The 25852-nt window shown below is 41.3% G+C and overlaps 1 protein-coding gene across 1 annotated transcript in view; it reads right to left on the reverse strand.

The window, feature by feature from the left end:
• ANKFN1 (ankyrin repeat and fibronectin type III domain containing 1) overlaps positions 1-25852 on the reverse strand; it is a gene marked incomplete at both ends in the record, with an annotated part of 59329 nt that overhangs the window by 12763 nt on the left and 20714 nt on the right. Inside the window, 8 exons of the mRNA XM_084218237.1 lie at positions 640-806; positions 2861-3076; positions 6316-6432; positions 7042-7174; positions 8323-8422; positions 14164-14271; positions 17553-17643; positions 18247-18344. Coding sequence (XP_084074363.1) covers positions 640-806; positions 2861-3076; positions 6316-6432; positions 7042-7174; positions 8323-8422; positions 14164-14271; positions 17553-17643; positions 18247-18344 — 1030 coding nt within the window. The remainder of the gene's footprint in view (positions 1-639; positions 807-2860; positions 3077-6315; positions 6433-7041; positions 7175-8322; positions 8423-14163; positions 14272-17552; positions 17644-18246; positions 18345-25852) is intronic.

Here is a 25852-nt window from a genome sequence, read left to right on the forward strand (position 1 = left end):
GATTAAAAAGGTCAATAAAATGTGTTCCCCACTGGGCAAGGACCAGGCAGTACAAAGAGGGCCCTTGCCAATGGATAAGGGAAGCAGTGGACAAGGGGAAAATGGCTCTCCCAAAGCACAGAAGTTTGCTGGCTGGTTGCATTTATAAATATGGTTTTCAATTCCTATGTGTTTGCTGTGGTTTAGGGTGAAAAAAACAGATATAAAACAAGAGAATAAACAGAAAAATTCCCCACACCAACACCCCATAGTCAGTGAAAATCCATGGAAAGGGTGGCACTGAATCCACTGAAGGCTGAGTCGGGGCTGCAGGCTATGATCTTCTGAACAGGTCATTACTCCTGTGCAGAACTGGAATAACCATGGAATACCATCCTTAGAAACCAACAGACCCCTATCCATGTGTTCTGGACCAGTCCTCAGACTGCTGGGGACACTCAGGTGCAGCTGATTAGCTCAGCAGGGCTCTCTGGGATGGCACACACTGGAGCCAAACCCTTCTGCCACACACCAGAGCCAAACCATGCTGCCACCTACAATTTCGCAATGGCAGAATTGCCTTGGCATTAACATTTGATCAAACTTAAAACAACTGTTCCCTTTCTCCCTGTGTGTAAGTAAATCTCTACATTCACTTACTTGGAGATGTTGCTGTTGTCTCGGATTTTGATGTGACACAGGACATTGGGCAGCCTCTGCAGCACGAGCACTTTGATCTGATCCACAGAGCTGCAGAGTTTCAGGTAACCCAGATACAAGCCGGGAGGGAGGCGCTGCTGACTTCGTTTGTGATAGGAAAGTATGTCCTGTTTTAAGGGAAACAGTCCTCCATAAAAATCTCATCTTTTTTTCCACATAAGCAGAAGAGTTTGGGAGCAAAAAGCAACAAATGTTTTTACAGTCGTTCCCAATTCAAAAAGCATTTAAGCACATGCTTAAGCATATGAATAATCTCTGGTAGCTCGGGTGCACTTGGACAACTTCTCACTTAAAGCCATACACAGGATCTCTAAGGTCTCTGTGTCATGCAGGAATTGGCTCTGACAACCTGAGGTTTCAATCTTCTACAACTGTGGTGTTTAAACTGGCTTAAATAACCCCCACCTCTGCCTCCTGTCTGATCATTTCAGTGGTGAGCCAGGTCAGGGAACTGATTCCTCTGAAAAACAACTTGGGAAAAGGAGCAGTTGTTTTTCAGCTGAGCAGTTCCCTGGTTCAGGTTTGGTTGGTGACTGCACAGAGGGAGCAGAGCAGCACTGGGGAAGAGCTGGGAGAGGGGGGGCTGCAGGAGCCAGGACTGTCCCCAAGGAGATCCCAGCCCATGTCTCTCCAAAACCTGCTCTGTATCACCTGCTGTCAACAGGAAGATCTCTGTCAGCATGGGAGTTGGTAGTTTGCAGAACTGAACAAGTGGCAGCGTTTTCTGAACAAATATCTTTATCAACAAATAGAGCTCAGAAGAAATTAGTATTGATGGTGAATTTGCTGAAGCCAGGAGACATTTTTAGAGCTATGTATAGCAGTTCTCCAAAACTACCTGAAAAATGATGTCTGCTGCCATCCATCCTGAGAAATGTGTGCTTCTGCAGTGGGTGAGGATTAAGACACCTGGCCCTATGCCTTTACTCTTGGAACCATCAAATTATCTGCCAGTGCTATGCTTGGCTCTGAGCAGTGCAATTAGACCCTCATTTTCACAAGCACTTCATGAACAAAATACCCACTCGATGATTAAACAAGTAATAGAAGAAAGGGTGGGCATTAGATAGGAATGTGTAAACCATTAGGGGAACATTTTTTCCACTAGGATCTCTGTGGAAATCTGATCAGGACTGTAGTTTGCTTTTCCTAATATAAAACTTTTGCCCAGATTGACAATTTTCTGCACCTTTAACACATTGTAATACATTAAATCTAGCACAGATCAGGTAAGTTTTATTGTCTTTTGGAAATTTTTTAACATTCCTAAAACCTGGTAACATATATTTTGGTTGCCTGACACTTCCCAGTATGAAAAGCAGAGTCTATGAAAGTGCCTCTAATTCAAAAATTAACCACAGCACTCATCTCATGGACAGTGCCAAAGAAGGGACTAAGACAATGATTTGTCTTGTATTTTGGGTAATTGTGCAGCAGTTTTAGGGAGACTGGCTGCTGTTGCCTACAGAAAACATGTATGAATCTTAACATGAACTGTCTCTGTTTAATGTGTGTTCAGAGATAAGTCTTGAAGGGCTGAACCCCCACTCAGGGATGGTAACTGAGCTGAGTGGGCCAAGCAGCTTCTGAGATCAGTTCTTACCTTGGCATTTTTCTAATTGCAAGTCTAGAAGCATGTGATGCAGAAAGTAGCGGAGGGTTATGGTCAGTAAAGGATTCCTTAGCAGCTATACCAGGCTCCAAGGAACCCTGAACCCCACAGAACAAGCTTATTAAGTAGAACAGTGAAGTTTAAAACCTAGATTTAGTTTTCAAGGTTGGATGGAAAAATCTTACAGAGTGTAGAAATTCTAAGTGTCTGTATAGGTGCTTAAGAACATCCCAGAGAATTTTAAAGCTTTTTTAAATCCCTTGCTACAAATTCCATGGCCTGGTTTCCCGAAATTGATAGAAACTACTATTCTCTGCTAGGACTTTGAAGTAATTTCTTTAGAATCTCATGGATATTTTGCATATTAAGGATCTGATCCCAGATCCACTGGAAGTAATATAAGTCTTTGCTCTCAATGGGAGCCTTGCCATTAATTTTATTGGGCACTGGACTAAGGCCTAAAATTCTACAAGACGCTTCCAAAAGTCAGGGCTCTGGCACAGGCTTTACAAAAGCAAATAACACACAGTAAGAGAAGCAAAGCACTACCTGGATTGTTATAAGCAAGATGTCTAATGCTGTTGGCTCCTCTGGAGTTGAGAGGGATTTCCTCTGGCTTTGTAGTTTGGATACCTGCATCCATTTGCCATTAAAAAATGAGTACAGACTCTCCACTTCTCTTACAGTAACTATCAGCATATTGCCGTGTCGGTCCTTGATGGGCTCGTAAAAAACTCTGCCTAAATTGTGAGTTCCCAGCAAATTCTAGAAAAAAAAAGCCAAAATGAAAGTTATTTATCACATATCAGGAGAGTATAATTTGGAACATAACTTTATGCTCATTGACATCACTCTTGTTGGCTTCACTAAGAATGAGGCCCACTATGTTTCTCAAACCCTTCCCTTACAGTCATATCGTTCAGTGACAAAAGGAAATGTTTTCCCTTAGGTTGTGTTTGTGGATTGAGTTGTGCATCCTCTGATGCATGTGGTTCAGCATTGGTTTACTCCAATGTTTAATGGAGAACCTCAGAAAGACTATTATGACCCAATGCCTTTGTAAAAGGCAAATTAATTCATCTATTTACTGCAAAGAAATTCACTTATTTGGGCCAAACTTCCTAGTTTTGCCCAGTCGTGTAAAGATGGAGGATGTGATTTTCGAAAGCACTCGTTGGTCTGCTGGTGATTCCTTTGATTTGAGCTGCTTAAGAGCTGGGTGCTCATCTGAACCTTCCCACAACCAAATGTCAGAGATCATATAAAATTCTTCATTGTCCCCCAAAATCACTCATAACAGACACTTTAAATATTTTTTCGCTATGTTCATTAACTATTCATTAACTCCATTCTCTGTTCTCCATTTTAAAATTATTCAGATTATTTTCAGCAACAAAAGCAAGAGACTCTCATGTTTGTGCTGAATGTAAATAATTCTGGAGCTAAACTGTGGAGTGTGTTTGTGAAGCACAGGATTTGAAGAGACACAAATCCTTTTACTTCAGATACCAAGAATGTGCTAGACAAAACAGGCAGAACCTCACAAAACTACCAAGGCAAAGCTCTCCAGGAAAATATGTGAGGATTAAAGAAAAGTAATTTTAAAAGACTCCACATAAAATACATATTTTGGTTAAAATCCCTTTCCTCACACAGTAAGGCATCTGCTTATAGGTGCAAACACACTCAATCCAATGACCAGCCACTGAAGAGATTCCCAGATGTTGTAAAGAAAAATGCATAACATTTAAAATATGCTCATTACTTTGTGATTTTTCAAGAGATCTACAGTAAGCTGGACAGGGAGAAGGGTAGTGTAAAAGGAAAGCTTGAATTCACAATGAAGCATATTGTATCTTTGGGGAAGTGCTGTGCATTGACTAATGACATTGTAAACTGATAGATTATACTGAAATTAATTATCTGCACTTAGCAGGCAATATTTACTTATTAACTTTAATATTATTAAATTGTTTATAAACTCTCAGTAGTCAGTACAGTGCCTGGGTTTGGGCAGTATAAATTGTCTATTTCAGCTTTGTGCATCTCTTTCCAGGGCAGACTGTTGGGGTCTATATAGCCCATCTCCTCTGCCTTTTTTAACTGCTTTGCCTTTTGGGGTTTGTCTCCTTCTCTGACTGATTCTGGTGTCCTGAGTGTACATTTTGTGCTAATCCTTGTGTCTCCAGCTGGGGCAGGTCCTGGCAGTAGTCCTTAGCCATGTAATGGTCACATTAATCAGTGCTGCACATGAATCTGCCCAGATGAAAACAAACAGTTCTTTATTGTCACTATGTTGTGAATGACATTCCAGCACAGGGAATGGGGGACCTACTAATATCAATATGGGACTGATTTGTGTCCTAAAAATGTTTTGTGTCTGCTTAGCTTGTTACACCATCACTTGTGCTTTATTTGCTTTAGTTGTCTGGTGGTAACAGCAGGCAAAGTCGCAGTCCCTGTTGTCTCTCAATCTACTGATCTAGTCACTGAGCAGCTGTGTCATCACTGATCTTTTCCATTCTGTCCTAAATTCCTGAAGAGTCAGTCTATTAACTGCCTCAATAAAAAGAATTCAACCATATAAACTTTATTGAGATCCACTGGCGGATCCCATTAGGCCACACACCGTTGGCAGCTGGGTGACAATCCCTGTGCTCCTCAGGGACCCAGCAAATGGAACAGACATTTAGGGCCATAAATGTGGCACAACTTCAGCAGGGAATACACCACACGGGCATATTTGCTGTGTCTCTGTGTTTCAAGCTCTGCACTTTGCATCTCTGGTAGCCAATAAAACCACGATGCCCTGGGGATGCTGGGTATCTCCCAGGGCAGTTTTTTGTTCAAGGGCATCTGCACAGGGGTGATGGAGCTGAGCTAACCAAACCTGTGCCACCTGAGCTGAGCCAACCCCAGAGGGAGAACTTCAGCAGATACAGTTAAAACTTCCTCTCCTGACAGCTCAAAGGGCTGACAAGCAGCTGCTGCTTTACGCAGGTGGTCCTGCAATAACGTGCAGCAGGCTGGCTTTTCGGGGCACGCTGGGGAAATCAGCCCAGACAGGTGGCTGCCCAGGAAGGCTGCTCTCCTGCCCAGCATGCTCAGCAAAAGGTGTAAAACAAACCCCACGTGCATATTGTTAGCAGTGGCCCCACAGTGTGGGGCTCTCCAGCTGCTGCACACCAGGTCACTGTGCTGACACAGCCCTGGGGCACGTGTGGCCAGCGGGGTCCCGTGGTGAGGAGCTGCAGTAATGCCAGCAGTGCGCCACAGATTTACTGGGAAGTTTTGGTGACTTCAGCAAAAGGTAGGAGAAAGTGAGGCCTGGATATACTTTTTCCATAACAACCATGCACACAGCTTTTTGAAAATATATTTTCCCACAAAAGTAACTGTTTTAATGGAAGTGTCTGCCTGCCATCTAGAGATTTCATGTTGTCGTGAAACCAAATTTAACCCAACTTACAAAGCTTTACAGTAAAGGTAGAAATGGTCTGCTGGAGAAAGTGGAATTTCTATTTGCATAACAAGTAGTGAGCTGAGACACAGAAGGATTTAAGTGACCTCTTCAGTAACACTCAGGTTGCATCTGTAGCAGGGGCTGGAATAGAACAGACTTTAAGTGCTTCATTAAGAGATTAATAATTAATAATGAATAGGCCTATAAGAGGCTTTTGAGCAGCAAATATTAGGATTATAACTTTGAATTCCCAATCTACAAACTCACAGGTTTCTCTGCCTCGTCATTATACTGGTTCATATCTGTTTGTTTCTTTGTCTATTTCCTTTGTTCTTTCTTCCTGTTGTTTCTTTCCTTTGTTATTCCTACTCTTTACTTCTAATATAACTTCTTCCTTCCTGGCAGGAGAGACTCAGTGCCTCATTTCTCTGGAGATGAGATTGCTGTTCCAAAGAACAGTCCTAGGCACAGCTGGCAGCTCTGTCTCTTGCAGATCAGAAAGTGACTGAGCTAAGAGCCAGAAGTATGCCATGGGACCCACCTGTAGCTGTGCTGCTGCTGAAAGCATCTTCTGCCTGGCCTGGAGGGCTGTGGATGAGGACACAGACACAGCCATGTTCTGCCTTAGCCACCTGATGTCATCCCACATGCAAGACAACTGCAAAAACAGATCCACTTCAACCAGTTCATGTTCTCAGCATTTGCAAAAGCAGAAGTGATACTAAAATGCGATTTGGACTTGAAAAATCAGTAGGCATTGCACATTTTGTGTTTCTGCAGACGGCAATCAGCTGACTGGATAAACATGGCACAGATACTGACTCACACAGGAGGTATTCTGTAAACATCATGAACCTGTTTCAATTGATTTTGAACTGTTGTGCAAAACTGATTTACTGTTCTTTGTGGTATAAATAAAGTAGTGTGAGACAACTTGACTGATGGCACAACCACAATACCAAGTTTAAAACCCCCGGTTATTTCTTTAGGTTCTTGCTCTGAATGTCCATAAAACCTGTAAGTACCCCCATAGCAATCACTCATCTAGGATCATACCTCAGAGTTAATTGTATCACTGTCAGTGGCCCAGTCAGGATTTAATCCACATGACTGGTTTTTGAAAATTGCCTTTACCTTGAGTGGTAAAGCACCTCATCGTTCAGCTTTTTACTGCCATCATTTCATACATTCAGAGTGATGAGCTAAGGCCTATGCATTGCTAGCAACAAATTTGCAGAAGCAATAGATGAAATTAGACTCCCATTACCTTTGTGAACCACAGGAAATCCTGCATAACTGAACTACTGTGAGAGTCATCGATTTCCACAATTGGGATTTGGTCTTCATTGGTTACTAACAAATTGTCTTTGTAAAAAAGTATAACAGATAAGTAGAGTCCCCTAAAGAGAGAAGGAAACACTATCAAACACCTTTCATGTCTATTCACATCCATGCCAATTTTAGTCAAAGAATCATAGATGTTAAGTTCTGATGAGACAAAGTGAATCATCTGGTCTAAACTTCTGTATAATGTAAGGTCATGTGTCTTCAGTCAGTAAATTCTGAAAAATATTTGGGAAGTTTATCACTTTAGATGATGTGAGACTACATGAATCTAAGAGATTATGGATCTGTGCGAGCCACTGACATCAGTTTCAGTGAGAATTTTGCCACAGTACACAGTACACAGTGGAGGCCTTATGCCCTTTAGAAATCTGGAATTTTAATAAAACTTATCATTAATGTGCTTAGTTCTGCCCTCCTTTACTTCAGAGCAAATCTGAAGTAAGTCAGTTGAAATCAGGTGGGTTATTATGGATTTATATTGGTATAATTGAGTGTAATTTGGCCAACATATCTGCAAACCTGTTTATAGAGATCATTCCTTTCAATATTTACCCTCACAATTAGTTACATATGTTAAATAGTCACTGGAGGGAATTTAAAGACTCTGGAGAGCTCTTCTAAAAGAAGCAAAGTCTTATCAAAATACAAAGAAGAAAATGCAAATTGAACACTCCTGGCAATGAAAGAAGAAATAATCCAGAATAAGCAACTTCCATTTGCTAAACAAATAATCAGGGCTGAGAGTTGGGTCACAGTGGGCTGCAAACCCAGCTGAGGATGTCACAGTTCTACGTGTGTAGCTCGTTGCCAGTGGACTATTCAGGTGTTATCTGAGCTCTGTGCTTTATATTATGAATTAATAAATGTTGTAGTTTCATTAACGAGCAGCAACAGAGGCGGTGCTTTCAAACAGCTCAGTAGCTGCACTTTGGGTTTACACAGAATGTTTCACTCTGTAACAATTTGAATCCACTTCCAAAAGTAACAAGGAAAAAATTCTATTGATTTCAGTAGGAGCTGGAGCATTCTTTTCCTGTCAGCTGCACCAGTCTTACACATCTGTGATTTATCAGTTCATTCTGACCAATTGCTGTCTCATCAGTAGTGGCATATTCCCACATATTTCTAAGGTTCTTTTCTCTAATACAGAACAACAAATGCCAAAATTCAGAATGCCTGGAACAGAGAAGGAATGACAAACCGTTTCAGAGTCTTCACAAACTTGTTTGATGAATGGAAAAGGTGCTTCAGGCTTCTGGAAACCGATTGCTTGCGACCAGCATTTTGTATTTTAGAACTTTCTGAAACGGGAAAAAGAAGCAAACCCAACCCAGCTCTTAAATTTCAGTTAGTGTCTCATAAAAAAATCTTTGTTTCTTGAACCACAGTACTAAATTTCAGTCAGTGCCCATTACATTCCTTTCAAAAGACAACATTTAGAAAGATTCTCAAATGCAACCCTTTGATGGTGTTTTCATTAACTTAGTGATACACAGCAGCATACAATTTCCTTACTTGCTGCAAATTCAAACAAGATAAAGCTGTTTTGCTCTGAGGCAAGCTTGAACCAGCCATACACACTCTTAATGCTCAGAGAGGATGAGAATTTTACCAGTGGTCTCAAAAACCCAAGAAGGGATTTGAACCATCAGTCAACATTTTACGTTGTTGTAATTTCTAAATTTCTTACCACATGTAGCTTAAGCTTCTAAGAAGTGAATAACTGGTGCACTGGCTGTCCTGACATGCCAGCATCACCAGTGAAACCTAAGGAAAAGCTTTGAGGAGACCAGGTTAACCCTCATCTTTCTCTATAGCACATTAAATGCATCTGCTCTGCTTGGATTTTTTTTCCTCCATCACAACAACTTCCACTCATTATTGCCTCAGAGCTCCCACAGTTGCCTTTGCTCCCTAGTAATCTGGAGTCCAAGGAAGAGGTGTTAAATTCTTTTGTTCACTTCATGTCAAAGCTGAGACCTGTTGTGTGCCTGCCAGCATCTCTGAGCCAGCTCTCCAATAGAAGAATTTTATAAAATTGTCCCAATGCTCTAAGAAAAATATTGTTAAATTTTTATACATTGCATTCTTTTCACTTTGATGAATTTGACTAAATATCTTCTTTTCTCTCATGCATGGCCTTGTAAGCCAAGAAAATATCTTCCCATGGGCATTGAAAGCCATGAGTTCTGTGGAACAGCTGTGAACACCTGTGTGCCTGTGAGCAGGTTTGGAGGGGAGGTGGCAATCAGGGACATGCAGGACTTTATAATGTACTGGCAATTGCTGTTCATACCTGGATTTGAAAGCAATGGGCATTTAACACTGTTTGGATTTGGTTTTGGTTTTTGCAATGTCTGTGCTGTTTAATGTTGTTGCAAGAGAAACAGCAGAAATACTTTGAAAAACGGAGTTAATTATTCAGATATTTGCTGTGATATGAAAAGAAAGACAAAACAAAAAATGTCACTGTGAAAGTGCATCTCACTTTTCTAGTGAGATGTTTATTTGGATGAAGCATGGATCCCCATCCAGACTGAAGTGTGAAACATTTTGAGGGACACCCTTCTCCAGTGGGAAAAAAACCATGACTCATGAAGAGCCACTAGCTGAAAGCACAGATCATCTGCTTAGATGTTCTCAGAGTATTTCCCACTTACCTCTGGTGCAGAATAGGAGGGGCCTGCCTGTGTCTCCCTGGTGAGTTCTAATTTTGAATATTTGAAGAACATCTAAATTTGCTGTTTTCACAACCCCATCTGTGGAAGTGCTCAGCATATTTTAAATACTGAATAAATTTGCACCACGATTGGCACATTGAAAGCCCCAGCAAGCAGACACATTGTTAGCAATAATTACTGCTCTGTGGAACAGCGAGTACAAAGAGAACAAGGTTCTGTTGGGGGTGAAATCATACAGTTCAGATGTATGAGACTTATTAGATCATCAAATCCATTGTCTTTCCAGTGCAAGCTTGTTCTCCATGGCATATTCTCCAATGCACTCTTCAGCTTAAACAGACTCATCCAAATCCATGACTACTCCTTTGTTTTCTTCTCCTTCTAAAAAATATTCATTTGTATTTCTATCCATATCTTCTCAGATAATGGTTATTTTACTGTGAACTTTTTTCAGTGTATTGCAGTAATGTAAACCAAATGCTACATTAAAACTCCTGTCTTACTTGTTCATTCTTCCAAGGTTAAGATCAATTTAGGAATATAAATTTCATTCTAATAATTTTCTTCTGTATTCCCTCCATCTATACAGAGGGAAGGCAGGAGGAAATTACTGAAGGCAAAGCAACATAATTTTGTATAAAACACCAAGAGACTGCAACATTAAAATAAGAGGGCACATTACAAGTGAAATATATGTTATTGGTCTATTTAGTGGTTTGGGTTTAGTCCACAGCTTTGCAGAAGCCAACAGCAAAAGAATGAATGTAAAACTAGATGGAGATGGTAAACTCTCCTTATTGCTGTTTGCTTTTATTTTACAGTATTGTATGTCTAGAAGCCAGAAAACATGGAGCTGAGATCAGAGGATAATTTGGATCTGCAGGAAATGGAACTTTGTCTGTTACTTAATTAACTAATAAATAACACAGAGTAACCTTCATAGAAAAGCACCAGTAGCAACACAGTAAGTTTATATTAACAAATGATACAGAAACTGAGCTGTGAGTCTGGGAGTGAGCACATAGCAGCCAAGATGGGAGAATTTCCAGTGATTAGATTTAGATCAGAAGCATTCAAACCTGATCTGAAATTGGCAATCAAATAAAAAGGTGTATTTCTGACATTGGCAGCCTTTCTCTTTGAAGGTAGAGGGTGTATAAAGATTTCTTTGCAGTTTTTTATGTAACTACAACCCATACTTAAAAGCAACCTATTGGAAGAATAAAAACCAACCCCTCAAGCTTGTGTGCTTCTGGGGTCTCTTCTTAAATTCTCAACCTGAATTTCTCAGTCTATAGCTTGGTTTTTAAGTATACTTTTGTATATTCTCACAAAGAATTATAATCTAAATATCTTAAATGCCTTGTGGAATCAGAGATCCTTTTCTTTGCTAAATGCAATTAAAACTATGTGCTCTGCTTGTGAATCAAATTATAATGAGAACATTTTTATTTCACCTCTGACTCGTCTAGTAAAATACATTTCAACTGAATTTCAGAAAGAAAATCTGGTAAGAATTCTACTGAAGAGTTGGGTTCCTTTCCTAATGAAGCATCACACAATTACCTAATCCACTCTGAATTGTTTAGAAAGAAAGATCTAAAAGAAAAAAAATACTTAAAAATATATTTGAAGTGTTGCCAGGACATACAATTGTTGTAACTCAGTTATGGTAGTCTGTAGCATGGAATTATGAAGACAAATGGATGACTGTTGTTTGTAATCATCAGGGTTTTCCAGAAGATTAAACATATGAAAGCAAAGCTTCCTAAGTAATTCCCTGGGAGATTTGATCATATCACAGAACAGGTTCAAAAGCAACAGCTGATCTAATTCCAAAAGCTCTTAAACTCACTGTACATTCCAGTGTATTCTTCCTGGTATTTTTGTAAGCTTGTTTTCTCCAGCGCCTGCACTGCAGAGCACAGGGCAAAAGGCAGAGCCTGAATGAACAGACTTGGGCAAAGATCTGCCTGGAATGTGGGCAATGTCCCCTCCCAGATCCCGCAGGAGCAGCAGCACACAGCCTCATCCTCCAGCTCCTCTGGCTTCTGAGGATTTGCCTGCATTGTTCTGATAATCTCAGAGCATTCAGATTGATGACTCTCAGTTTTTCCCACCTTCCTGTCACTTGTGCAGCCCCTGGAGCCAGCCAGAGCAGCAGGAGCAGGACAGGGATCCCTGTGGGACACTGGGGGTGCCTGGGCACCAGGACTGATCCCAGCTCTGCTCCCACTGAGCTCTGATTCCTGCAGAGCCTGGTTCTGCTCTCACAGATCATCAGCACTGGAGGCAGAGTCAAGGATCTTCCTCAAACAGTGTCCAGCTGTTTGCCGACAGCTTTGCAACAGATGGGGCAAACAGAGATTCCCAAGGTTGGCACTAACTGGAATGTGGCAAAGGGAATCATGGCAAAAAACAGAAAGATGCCTGGGCAGGTCCTCAGCCTGTGTATAAACAGCAGGGCCAGGCTGACTTCCACCCTGTTAGTCAATCATGCTAATACACATAAATTAAGAATAGAAATCAAGCCTCTGTACTACATGAAGTGAGAGCTGCTATTTGGGGTTTTCTGAGAAGCTTGTCCTTGATCAAACTCCTCAGACTCCACTGAGGCTGATAAATATCAGAATAAAATTTCTGAGTCAAAGTGATGTCATAATTCTTACTTTTCCTGCAAACTTTGTTTTGATTCCTTACCAAATTAGAGAAATAAAAGGGATTGACATCATCATATATTTAAGGAAAGTTCCAAAGGTTCTCCTATGATGATGCCATGCTGATTTATCCAAAATACACTACTGGTAATGCTAGCATTACAAGCAATTATGAGATTTTTATTTGGTTGGAGGCAAGGGTGTTGCTCAAGCTGACTCCAGTGTGGTACCTGCCCCATGTGAGGTCCCACAGCCTTTCAGGCACAGAAGAAAATGTTCTGAGCTAAACACATTTTGTGTACTGTAATTTATTATTCAAGGAAAAGGTGTTAGGAAATCAACAACAAAGTGATCTTTGCTCAGTTTTGAGACTGGGGTTAATTTCAGGAGCAGTGGAATTTTATAAGAAGCAGGCACTGGTGTGAGAATGTCAAAAGGAGGTGTTTTCTGCATGATGTTTATAACTGCTTCTGTTCTGGGCTGCTATGTCAGTAAAACAATTTATATTAGGAATATTTTCAGATGTTCCATCACTTGGTTCCTGTTGACTGGAAAGGTGGCCTGAAAGAGCTGAGATAGGCACTAACTCCAGAAAGGAAAAACTGTACCACAAAACCCCTTCTTTAATAGCACAAAAAGCCATGTAAGAGATAGAATACATCTTCTGTATTTTCAGTACCAAGACCACCTGCAAGTGATAATGGTTGCATGAATTTTAATTAGAGAAACAACATTTTCTTGCAATATCTCCTTTCCAAGCATCAGAGATGAATAGTTTAAGTTGCTATGGTTACAGTGGGTTGTGTCAGACCGTGGATCAGTGTGACGGTTACAAATTCACATGTAAAGAACAAAGGCTGCATATTTTCATTTCAGCCAGATGATTTTAGCTCAGAATATTTCTATGATTTTAAATCATTTGATGCAACTTGACATATCAGTCATGCTAGGTGAAGAAAAATGAAAACTTCATGATAGTTTAACTTTTCCATTTAAAGTAAGTCCCTTTGCAATGAGGCATTATTCCAGTTAGAAGTTTATTTTACGAAAATAAATAGTACTTTTCAACAACCCATATAGAACAGGAGTTTTTATATAGGCTCTAAAAAGAATGCCAAGATGTTGCCTTGGCTCTTGAGCTATTAAAGACACAGTCTGTTTCTCATGAATGAAGATTGGCTGAGATTTGAACTCTCTCCTAGTTTTGATCCACTCTGTTTTGAAATGTAGCAATCTTATCTTCCCATTGCATTGTGCAAGTATTTTTCATTATGGATTGGCATGCCATCCCCTTAGTGTCTTCCATTTGGAGGCAGCCAATTCCTCCCTTTGGATCCAAACCAGTTGTTAACTGTCTAAAATATTTCTTTATATGAAAAAATAAAAAGCCTTCCTTGAAACATGTTAGTGGAATGCTGTGTGAAACTAATTTGTGGGGAAAAACAAATCAATAGGTGTGTAGGGTATGGAGAGAGAAAGACTGTGCCTGTGTGTGTGTGCACATTGCAGCCTTCAGATGTTTTCATCCAACTAATTTCAAGGGTTAAGAGCGAGATAGTGTGCTAAAGTGATTCCAGATGGGCCAGTATGACTATCTTTCTTTTCCTGATGAATGAGAAGGTATGACCTAGTTAGAAAACTGCTAAAAATGACAGGCACCACCGAGGCTTCAGCGGGTGCCCAGCAGCAGCCGCTCCTGCTCACCTCTGCAGTTGTGGTGCTGGTGTGCTGCTCGGACCTGCTGGAGGAGGGCTTCCAGGGCCTCCGTGTGCCCCCTGTGCCGAGGCTCTCTTCCACTGCAGTCTTTCCAGTCTAGTGAACAAAGGAAATAAAGAGAAATGAAACACAAAGGTGCAGAAGAGGGTCTAAAAATATTTTGTTGCCTCTGGTACTTCTCGGCTCTAGAGGAGTTTTACATCTCGGCTGGCAGGAGTCGTTTCTAAGTCTGCCGTTACTTGTACACTGAGGTTTCTTTGCCTTGTGCCAGCTGGGTGATTAATCATAATGAATATTAACAAAGAGCTCACAAGCAGCTCTGAGAAGCTCCTTTAGTGACTGACTTGACCATGGCTGTTTTTCTCCATGAATGGGCTCTGGTGCTGCAGTAAGGGCTGCTCTCAGCCTGTCCTGGCACTCAGCCCCTCACCAAGGTCACACAATGCTCCTTCTGCCACTCCTGCCGACACCAGGAAGCTCCACAACTCGCCTACCGTTCTGCAAAGCAGAGAATGAACAACTTCCTACCCCCAGAGCTTGCCCTGTAGCCAGAGAAACATGCTTGGAGTAAAATCACTTCTGGAGATCTGCTCCCAGCAGAGGCCTGAACAAACGCTGGCAGTTCCTGCCCTGGAGCCACGGGCTGCTCAGCACTGCACTCCTGAGGCAAAAACCTGCTGCATTTGTCCCACACACATTCAACCTCCAACAGACTTTGTTTTCACTCACTTGCTGCTAATGAGAATCTCAGTCTTCATTTTAAAAAACAAACTCATCACAAATAGGAAGAAACGGTGTGTATCAGAAAAGAGCTCTTGAATTCCAGACTTGGCTATTTTCATACTTTGATTATAATGAGAAAATCTCATTGCACCCGTTTCCTGGCCCAAAGGAATGGTGGATCAAGGTATTAAGAGATCTGTCTGCACAGGAGACATGCTCCCATCTTGCTGGCACAGAAGCAGTGTACGTACTCATAGCCACCAGCAGTTTGCTCACTCACTAAATATACAGATCCAGTTTCTAGCACAAGTTTGGAGTCAAGCATTCCTTCCAATGGGCTCACTATGCCAGGGATATAAATACATGTTTATTTACATTTAGTGTAGCAGCCAGAATAAGCCCCATGAAAGGCTGGAAAGAGAAGACATTTGGTATCCTGATAGCCTGTGGGCAGTGTGACAGCCGCAGAGGGGCTGTCCTGTGTGCTCTGTGCTACTGCAGACATCAGGGCCAGCTGCACTTACTGCTCAGTGTGGGGAAAATGGCCTTAGAGCTCCTGTGAGCAGCCAGGAGGGACCAGCTGGAACTCACCACTCTCAAAGTGCTTTAGTGTTATCAGACTGGTAGAGTTTCAAACAACCTCGTGACTTCTCTGTCCCAGTGGTTTCCAAAGTTTTTGAACCTCCAGATTGCTGACTACTTTAAAAATGACACAGAAACCAGATCAGCTTCTGTCATTGTCCATCACTCACCTGATAATGAATAAACCTAGAAATATTTCTGTCTCCTGGAATTTCACAGAGAAGCTGCACAATGCTGGCCACCACTTTACAGGCTGCTGCTGTGTGTGGGGAAGTGGCAAGTGCTCCCTGTCATCACACACATACACATGTCCAAAGTGTCACCAGCCTTTGATGCTCTGGGATTGGACTGGTTCATCCTCAGGCCCTGAAACTTTCCTTTCCCCTGCATATTCTCATGGCTGCTGATACAGACAACTTTGTAGACCATTAATGTATTCCCATTTAAATTTTAGCTCAGGGCCATATTTTGTTATGCAGCACTGGTGTAATGTCAGCTTGCTGCCTCCTTGCCAAGCGCAAATCTTCTGCTTTTCAAAACCAGGGGTGAAGGCAGTCATGTGAATAGGGAAGTTCTGCCCCCAGTAACTGCAATGGTAAATAACATCTTGTCTCTCTAATGTGAGTATTACTTAATGAAAAGATTTGAATTTAGGCTCTGCTGGTCTTACTGTAAAGCTTAAGCATGTGGCCTAAACCCAGCAATTACAGAACTTTCTGTACTCTTGGCACCCTGAGATACTGTACAAGGGGAATGAACAGAATTCTCTCCATGGCTTTTGTGCTGATCCACTGAAATCTGCAGGAAGATTTCCTTCACACCCCAAAATTTTGGAACTGGCACATAATGTCAGATTTCAGAAGGTTAATAGCAGGGGACTACAAAAAGGGAAGAGAATGCAATATGCTGAAAGCAAAATTCACATCATACAAAGTTGCAGTCTTAAATACCACCTGTCTTGCCAGGAGTGCTCCTTCTTTAGGGATATTTGGCTGAATAACTGGCAGCTACTGTGAAAGAATCTGTCCCCCAGCTGATGTAAATTTTGGGTTTCTGGGGCCAAGTCCTGTGTAGTTACACCTGGCTATAGTCAAGGTAATTGCACATCACCAAGTTATTCAGTTATCCACAGTAGATTTTTTTCCCCATTATTGTAGCCCATTTTTGTTCTCAAGCAGAATATTTCTTTAGCCTAGTTCTGGTATTGTTCTGGAGAAAACACAAGAAAAAAATGAAGCAAAATGGGACGATGGTAATGCAAAAGCCTTATTTATCCAACCCTCTCCATTATGACTGCTGAGAGTAGGTACAGCTTGTTATGTTTTTTCACATTAGCATGCAAGGTTATTAAATTGCTACATTAGCCTAATAAAAACTAGTGTTAATGCAATAAAAAGAGAAGTCCCACTTTAGTGCATTAATCAATACAAGGGGAGCTGTAATACACTGAGCCAGTTTGGCAGGGAACACTAAGCCTGGAAAAGCAACTAACAATACAATGTGATTATAATAGATTAAAAATTACAAATGACAACTCATAGCCCTAATGAAGTCTGAGAAGACCTGCCAGAGACTGGAAGAGGAACATTTTCTTTTTGACATTTCTGTAACTTTTATAGGCTACATCCTACCACCATGTGTGTCCACACTGGAGTATTTTCTGTACAGGATGCTGTAAGAGTGGTCCAGTGAATGGGATTTGTAATGCTACAAGGTAAAGCATAAAACTACATGAGATACTTTTAAGTGTTTTGCTTCTAGCAGCTCAGAATCAGGTTTTGATCTATTAATGTACTGAAAAATGAGGTTCCATATGTCAGAACTCTCCTAAGAGAAATGAAGATTAAAATATTTCTAATTTTTTAAAGTGTTAATGACTAGAAAACAATTTTCTGTCAAAGGACTGGAGAAGAATAAAAGCTGAGACATAAATATACATAAATTATTATTTTGCTTAATTTTTGGGGGTTGGAAGGAATTGAGTTTTATTATTTATTTCACTCCTAGATGGCATAACAATTACATTGTGAACTTCAACAAAGCAAACTGGAGGCCAGACCAACCCCACCTACTTGAAGGAGAAGCATATTCAGGAGTAGATTTGCATGAAGGTCCCCATCCTCTCATGTTGTATGCTGAGACACGGACATAATATCTCTGGCCCTGAAAATGGAAACAACTGGAGTCAAAACTATCCCAGGATTCAAAATCTTGGCTCTAACAACTGCAAAATGGTGCCTCTCAAAGATTTTTTTTTCAGTGAGAAACTTAGATAGCTTTAATAATCTAAATGCACCATGATAGATAGATTGAAACATACTACGAAGAGGACAAGGTTTGAGACCCAATTCTGTTCGGTGTAAAATAGATATACAAAGACAAATAACAAAAATGAGAATGACTGCCATCAACATGTGCATTTCTGGAAGAAGGAGAAGAGAAAGGGTTGTTATTTGAGGTATTGGTCATCAGAGTCAGGTCTAGATTTCTCAGGAGCCTTTGATCTGCACTGATTATCCTGTGATCCAGAAAACAGCAGCTTTACTCCAGTCTTTCCCAATTTCTCCTGAGAATGATAACTCAAAAATTGGTTCTATTTCTTTGTTACTTTTGGATTATGGCTACCAGACATATCATGCTCAATCACTGGAACATGTTGCTACAAGAAAGGCTCTGCAGGCATTCCAAGGGGGGGTGATGCAAATTCTCTTTGTATCACTGTGGGGACCAGGCCATGAAGGTCTAAATGAGTCCTCTGGAACTCACCGTCCTGAGACCTGTGATGGAGCACCTCAAAGAGTGAAGATTATCCATAATTATTTCACCAGCCAAAGGAGAAAAGTCTTCTGAAGAGCTCCATTCCACTAGAAACAAATAGCAGGAGAAAATCAAGTCAGGTACCAGTCCAAGCAAAGAAGCCAAAGGACTTGAATCACTCACAGGTTAACTTTTCTCCTAGCAGTTTCACAGTCTATGTGGGTACTAAAAGCCATGTTTAACAGTGATGTATAGCAAATACACAGTGATTAAATTGTATCTCTGTGTATGGGAGAGAAACCCAAAATATTGTTCAAAAGCTTTTCAGGAAAGAATGCTTAAAAATAGACTGAAATGCAAATTACTTTGAGTCACCATTGTACTCATTTAAGCAATTTCCTTTTAAAGGCAGAGAAGCAGTGGAAAAGAGGTGAAGGAATTGGACCTGTTAATGCCATTTGGCAGTTTATACATCCTAACCAACAAAGAGCATTGGATTTGCAATGACTTGCACTGGACTTGCACAGGTGGGCATGGGCAGAGAGTTCTTGTGGCTCCTTAGGCCCACAGACTACCCTTGGCTAATTTGGATAGAAATATTCTCCTTGGACCAGATACTCACTGGAGCCTGCTGGTTGGTTGCAGTGGTTCTGGCTCTCCTGGCCAGACCTGCTAAGCTGAATCCCCTTTCAGAGGGATTTCAGTGCTGCTGGGCTGACAGAGCCCTCCCATCTTTCCTTCAGCCCAATTTGTGATGGACAGCTTCACCAAAGTGCTCCTGTCACTCCTGTTCCTGCCGAGCTCAGGGGTTATGGAAGCAGCAGTCCTGCTGTCCATACTCTTCCTCAGTACTTGAAAACATTATTGGGCACATAAAATAGTATTGAGCAGACCAAGAAATACCACTGGATGATTTTGAAAAAAGAATATATGCAAGTGAGGAACAGATGGCTGCAGGCAGGAAACCAGCCTTTTTTCATTAAATCATTCCTTATTAATGAGAGGTGCCATCCTGGTTAATCTTGGAGTCATACCTCTGGGGTATAGTGACCTGTACCTTCAGATTCAAACTTCCAGGAAAACCTATCAAAACCATAGTGAAATTAATCTCTTGAATTATTCTACAGTAGAAACTGGGAAATCTCATTAATTTCCTGGATTTACACCAAAGAATTCAATATAAAGCTTTCCTTTATTTCCTAAAATCTATTCATAAAATAGTTTTTAGACACTTTATTTGCATATTCATTAGTACTGGAGTTGATAATTTAGAATAGATCAGAGGATATAGGTATTCTAATTTCAACATGTGGAATTTTCATCTTCTGGCAGTGTCATACTGGTATTTTCACGTTAAAAGAAAATGGCTTCAGAGAATTTCTTGTTCAGCATATATAACATTTAACTGCCAACACATTTTTCTGAAACAGCCAAGTATCAATAGCTCAACTCATTTTCCCCTTCTCCCCTAATCGCTCCTTTTCTATGATTGCACAGCATGCTCCACAACATTTCTGTGTTTGCTGCAATGAAAAGAAGATTGGCTTTCTGTATTCTCATTGTATTTTTTCACCATGTATTTTTCTAGTTTTCCACGGGTTTTAAATACCCAATTACTGCCACCTTTAGTGGAAGCTATCTCTGCACATTAGTAGGAAAATGTAGAGACTGTTGCAGTACAGTATTGTAGGGTTTTGTTGACAGTTTAATTATAGGAATACTTAAAAGCAACATTGAACTTGATGGCCTGTCAGAGTTTCCATTGTAAACCGTGATTTTCAAGGTTTCTAACTCTACTCATATTAAATCACTGCAGACACTGTACACATGCTGCAGACTTAGACATGTTTTCTGCTTTCCAGAAGGAGAAACCAGAAGGAAAAGCCCTGCTCAAGCTGCTGAATGTATTGTCAACAGGCTTGCAGTCACTTCAGACACCATTTTTCTTTTCAAGGATTCATATCAAGCAAGACAGTGTCACCCAGGACAGATTCTGCCAGCAAATCCTGCCTTCATTGGAATCCCCAGGCATGCCCCAGTTTCCTGCTCCAAGAGAGGGGCAGTGGTTGGGTCACACTTTGGGCAGCACAAAGCAAAAGCCATGGATGAGAGAAGTAGCTCTAAGCAGCTTTTGATTCTCCCAAATTTTTAACTGTTCCATGGACTGGAGGCTGCCCAGACATAACCTGGTACTTAGAGAGGCATATTTAAATTTGGGTAGCTTGCACAAACAAACACTGCAGCCCTGTCCTTGATGTGGATACCCTTCCACTTGCATTTGGCATTTAGAGGAGTGCTCCCAACGTTTGGAGATGCTGGCACACTGTCTGAAGAGCAGTTAATGCCTTAATCTGAGCAGGACTGCAATCCCACCTGTCTGCAAGCCTGTCACCAGCAGGAACACCACAATACTGGTGCTGTGACTAGTGACAGCATGGCAGCTTGTTCTCAGAAATAATCAAAGACTGCTGAGTTCAGGCAGAGACGCTGAGTTTCCAAGGGGAGACTGGGCTGACATGATCCTCAAAGCCATCTCAGGAGTAGCAGGGAGGTTTGAGAGGTTTTGTGTCAGTAAATCACGGGGCTTTGCTCTGATCTCCCAGGGCCAGCTGCTGCCCCAGCTGGTGTCAGTGAGCCCCTGAGTGCTGGGTGACACTGGGACGTGCCAGCCCCTGGAGCAACAGCAGCTGCCTTGGGAGAGTGTCCCAGTGCCCATCCTGCCACGAGGTGCTGAGGTGCACCCTGCATGCCCCGTGGTGCCCCCACCATCCCATCCTTCACTGGCTGCCAGGCTGAGGCTCAGCTGTGCCTCTCCTTATGCAGCCAGCAATGCCAGCATTTTGCTTTCTTTTTAGCTTAGCCAGTGGTGGCTGAGCCCCATGGAATTGAAACACAGGAATCTGATATTAGCCTGTGGATCAGGTTATGGTTATCATGGTTGAGAACCCTCCTTTTAAAGGATATTTACCTAACAAGATGGTGTATCCAAAGTTACTCAAAACTTAATTTTGAAATATATTTATTTTAAAACCTCACTTTTGGAAAAAAACCCGTCCCCCAGTTTCAATAAAAATTTCCATAACTGAAAAATAAATATTTTTTCAACAGCTGTGTTGGAATAGTGCCTTCTTTTTCCCCTCATTTCAAAGTATATCTGTCATAAAGAAACTCAAAACAAGTTTTGGAATTTTCTTGCTCGCTTATAATTTTAACAAACTTTTTTCCTCCCATGATTTTACTGACTCAAGTGAGAAGATGACATGATACAGCTTTAAAGAAATGCAAATCGATGGAAATAATTTATCACTTAGGTTTATATCTCCTGCTTTGCATTGCCAGTTTTCAGCTCTCTACTGTAATGGTCATATAAAAATAATATTCTGCTATACTGATTCATTGGGCTAGAAACCTCCTAGGAGGACATGGATACCAGTTTTCCTATTTTATAGAAGTGAAAATGAAGTAAGGAGAGGTAGAGCACCTTTTTCAGTCAACAGGCCCCAAAACAAGGGCAAAATCCTTGCATCAGGCCAGTGTTGCTCTGACTGCCTGGCCTTGTGGGATGTCTGCAGCTGTTCCTGTCATACAAAGCCACTCACTCATGGTCTTACCCTGGTGAAGGATCCGGACCTAAAAATTATCTAATTTTGCATTAGCAACCCATCTTTTCCTCCTTTGTGAGAGGGACAGTGCCAGGAGAGAGCAAACAGAAATTACCAACCATTTGTGTCAGGCTGAAGTCCTTGGGACTTTAAGAGGGAACAAAAGGCTGCCTCACCTCAGCATGTAAATGCTGAATTATAAACATGCTCAAGTATAGAAAGCTGAGGATGAAGAGGGTCCTTTATAAGAGCCCAGGAACAGGAGCTGGTCTTGTAGACTGCACCAACTGTGCTGTAAAGGACCTGAAAGCTGTTGGGTGAATTAAGGATGGAGCATGTTCCAGTCCTGTTCTGAACACCCCAAAGGGCTGCTTTGTTGTGAACGCTGAATGTCTTTGCTGTTGCGGCTTTCCATCTGACACTTCATGTTATGTCAGAGCAGGGCTTTTTTGTGTGTTTAATATATTGGTGACTATGTGTTTTAATGAAGGTGCCCTGTATTCCAGAGCTAGCAAATGCACGATGTGTTGCTGCGGTCGCCAAGATAAGTAGTAATTTTTAAATAAACAGCAGTATAAACAGTTACATAAAACTCATGTAAATTGCTGGCACATAATTTTAGACTGGCTTAAGTTATGTAACTTACTTGTGGCCAAGTTTTTTTTTTCTGTTTTTTTTTTTTTTTTAAATACTCAATTCACGTACTTTAAAATAAAGGGAGAAGTTTATTTTCACCTGTTTCTTTTCCACTCACAATCCTTCTGTTATACTGAACATGCCTTTAACAGCTTCTCAGAGAGACAGGCAGACAGATAAAGGGCAAAGGGAAGGCATAAAACACCTCCTGACCCTATTGTAGATTCATTCAGGGAAGCAACTTCTCTTGAGTCAAGTAAATAGCCTAAGCCACAGTAGAATTTTTTTCTTGTCTTGACATTTGTTTTCCCTTGCACTTATATTACTGAATTGCTAGATTGAGGGACAGGAGTCCTGTTGCTGCTTGTTGGGGTCTGCAGAGTAGTGTATGGAGCTGGAATTCTGGATTTTATTCCTGCATTTGCAACTGACTTGCTGAGTGACCTTGGGCAGTGCATTCTGCCACTCAAGCTTTAAGACAGGCTTGAGCAGCAAAGGTTCTGTCTCCTTCCCCTCCTCCCATGTCCAGGGTCTGGGCTGATGGTGGTCTTATCTCGTGTTTCCAAGAGCCTCCAAACAAATAATTTTGTTATTTATTAGCTTCCTTTGAAATAGAAAACAGACAGAGAGCACCACCAGATACCACTTCATGCCGTCTTTTTCTGCTTGCTGATCTTTTAAAAAATTTAAATTATTTACTCTCATAATGTCTTAGCAGATGGATTTAAGGACATTAAACTCTGCCATTCATATGAATAAAATCAGTATGAAAGACCCTACACAAATATTTATCAAACAAGTGAAGAGACCTCAACATTAGTGAAAAGAACGAATCTGTTGGTATAGAGATCAGCTCTGATGGAGAACACTGTTTGCAGTATTTGGTCAGCTCCTCCTTGCTGTTTTCAACTGTTGTCTCCAGCCTGATTTAGGAAAGGAACCCAGTTTTTTCAGATTTTCAGTTCAGGCTGTGTTCATGCCTCTCTCATGTTTGGAAATCCTCCAAGAAATGATAGGAGAAAGACAAGTCATACCAGCTGTAGGGACTACTGACAGCATAATGCTTCCATTAGGAAAAACAAATGTTTGGCACTGAGCAGTTTGTGCAAACACAGAAGTTAAAACACAGTCATGGCCTGGGACTTGGATTTCTAGGTACAGCTTAAATTAAAACCTGGGCTCCAAACTTCTCTAAATACTAGTGTTCTTTCTTTTGGATCTTATCTATAATTCCAGTTATTTCTGTAAACTTAACCAAGACTCTTTGTACTGGGTTAGTACAAAGACAAGCATCAGTAAATCTGAAGAGGAATGAAAAAAGATGCAAATAAACAGCTCTGTGCCCACCTGAGGCAAACGAAGCACTTGCTGTGGTGTGGTGGGAAAGAGCTGCAGGGGGATTTAAGGGCCTCTCAGCAGAACAAGACAGAACAGTGCAAGACAGTACCAAAATAAGCATACCTAGACTATTCCTAGAGAGCACATCTTCATTTGGAACTTCCACGGCTATAAATCTTCACATTACTTATTTCAGAGGCTTTTTTTTTCTTTTAATAATCAAATACTTTATTTGCAGTAAATCTTCTTCCCAACAGCTCTGGGCTCCTTTGCGTCTTACACCTGCTAATAATAACCAATGATGTTAAATAACCTTTCTTGTGGCCCTGTTTCTGGATGTTCCTTTGACCCGGGCCAGAATACTCTATTTTATGTCTTGACATTTATGGGAACCATTATGACAGCAGGCTGGGTGCCAAAGACACATCTTTGCTTGATCATGGTTTCATGACTAGTTCATCTTAAAGCAAATCTGCATTATATAAATGATTTATAAGATACTATTTTTACTGAATTTTAATAAAATTCTCACCAAGAGAATATAAAAAAAAAATCTTTTTTCTCAAGTATTTGATTAGCGTTTTCTAAATCCCAGCAATTCTCTATCTGTTTGCAATAAGACCAGCTATCCCAGTACAAGAAGGAAATTTTTTCCTCTGTTAGAGAAAATGACATTTCTTACTAACATTTTATAAATAACTAAGAAAATGGGCCATGTGGGTGCACATGCAGCCTTCCAATGTGGGCCAGTGGTTAGAAAGCTACAATGGATTATAATAACAGCCAAGATTTGTTTCTCAGCCCTGAAATTACAAACATACCCCACTGTGGCTGTGGAAGGAAAAGTGGGAGAGAACATGTGTTAGAACTGTGAGAGTGGATTGAAGAATAAATGGGGTTCTTATGCAGAGGGTTCACATCCTAGAAAAGCTTGGCTTGGATTCTGCAAGCCTCCCCTCCCAGTGGGAGCGCTGCTCTCCTTGTGCTCTGTGCAGCCGGGGCCGCGGGGAAGCTCCCGCGCGCGAGGAGCGATTGTCGGCGCAAAGCGCGCACGGGCAGGCTCCGCTTCGGCCCCAAACACGACGTTAAAATCTGATTAATAATCAGCAGCTGGGAAAGTGCACACAAAAAAGTAATCTATCACAATGTAGGAGGCAAAGCAGAGTACTGCACAGTGTGGGGAACAAAGGAGGGAAATATTCAGAGGCTAATCCAAGGAATCTGTTTAATGGGATTCCACTCCTTGTCCTCTAGCTCCTCTGTGATATGAAGAGGGACTTTGCTGCACAGACGTTGATTAACCATATTTAAGGCTTTTATTTCTTTATAAAATAATCCCTACAGTAACTTAAAGACCTTTCGCCTTCCCTAGCAATGCAGACAGGTATGGCAGGCAAACTAGACTTGATTTGGGGAGATTTAACTTAATTTAATTTATTGCCAATTAACACAAATTTCTAGTAATTCATTCAAAGTAGAAGAAAGTAAATATAATTAGAAAAACAGCTAAGTGAACACCTTCCCACCATCTTTCCTAGACTGAACTTAATACACTTGTCCTCCTCCTCTCCTACTGTCAGCTTCCCTTCTCTCTGTTGTGGCTTTCACTCATTGCTGGGTTTTCCATCACACTGAGACATGGCCAGGCTAGCTGTGAGCAGCACATGGCTTCTCCTGACCTCCTCCTACTCCTTCAGTTGCCCCTGGCTACTGGAAACTGCCATCCATGCCCATCACTGTGCTCAGGAGTGATACAGGTGGGTGCTCAGGTGAGAACTGACTGAGCTCAGGCCTGGGTTAAGAAGGAGCTCATGGGGGAGCCAGCTGGGTGTTCATTAGTAAATTAACTGGGTGCTTGTGCACAAACTGATGGGGTGTTCATACCTGAACTAACTAGGCACTCATGCATGGAAGCAGGAAACCCTGCAGTTTATGCTCAATACATGAGGTTGGAACTTGCAGCAGATCCCAAGACCTGATTCCAAATTTACAGACAGGCATCAGTTCTGGGGGTCAGATCTGATTACGAGCACAGGATC

Source organism: Fringilla coelebs, assembly GCF_963513975.1.
Source record: "Fringilla coelebs genome assembly, chromosome: 19".
NCBI classification, from domain to species: Eukaryota; Metazoa; Chordata; class Aves; order Passeriformes; family Fringillidae; genus Fringilla; species Fringilla coelebs.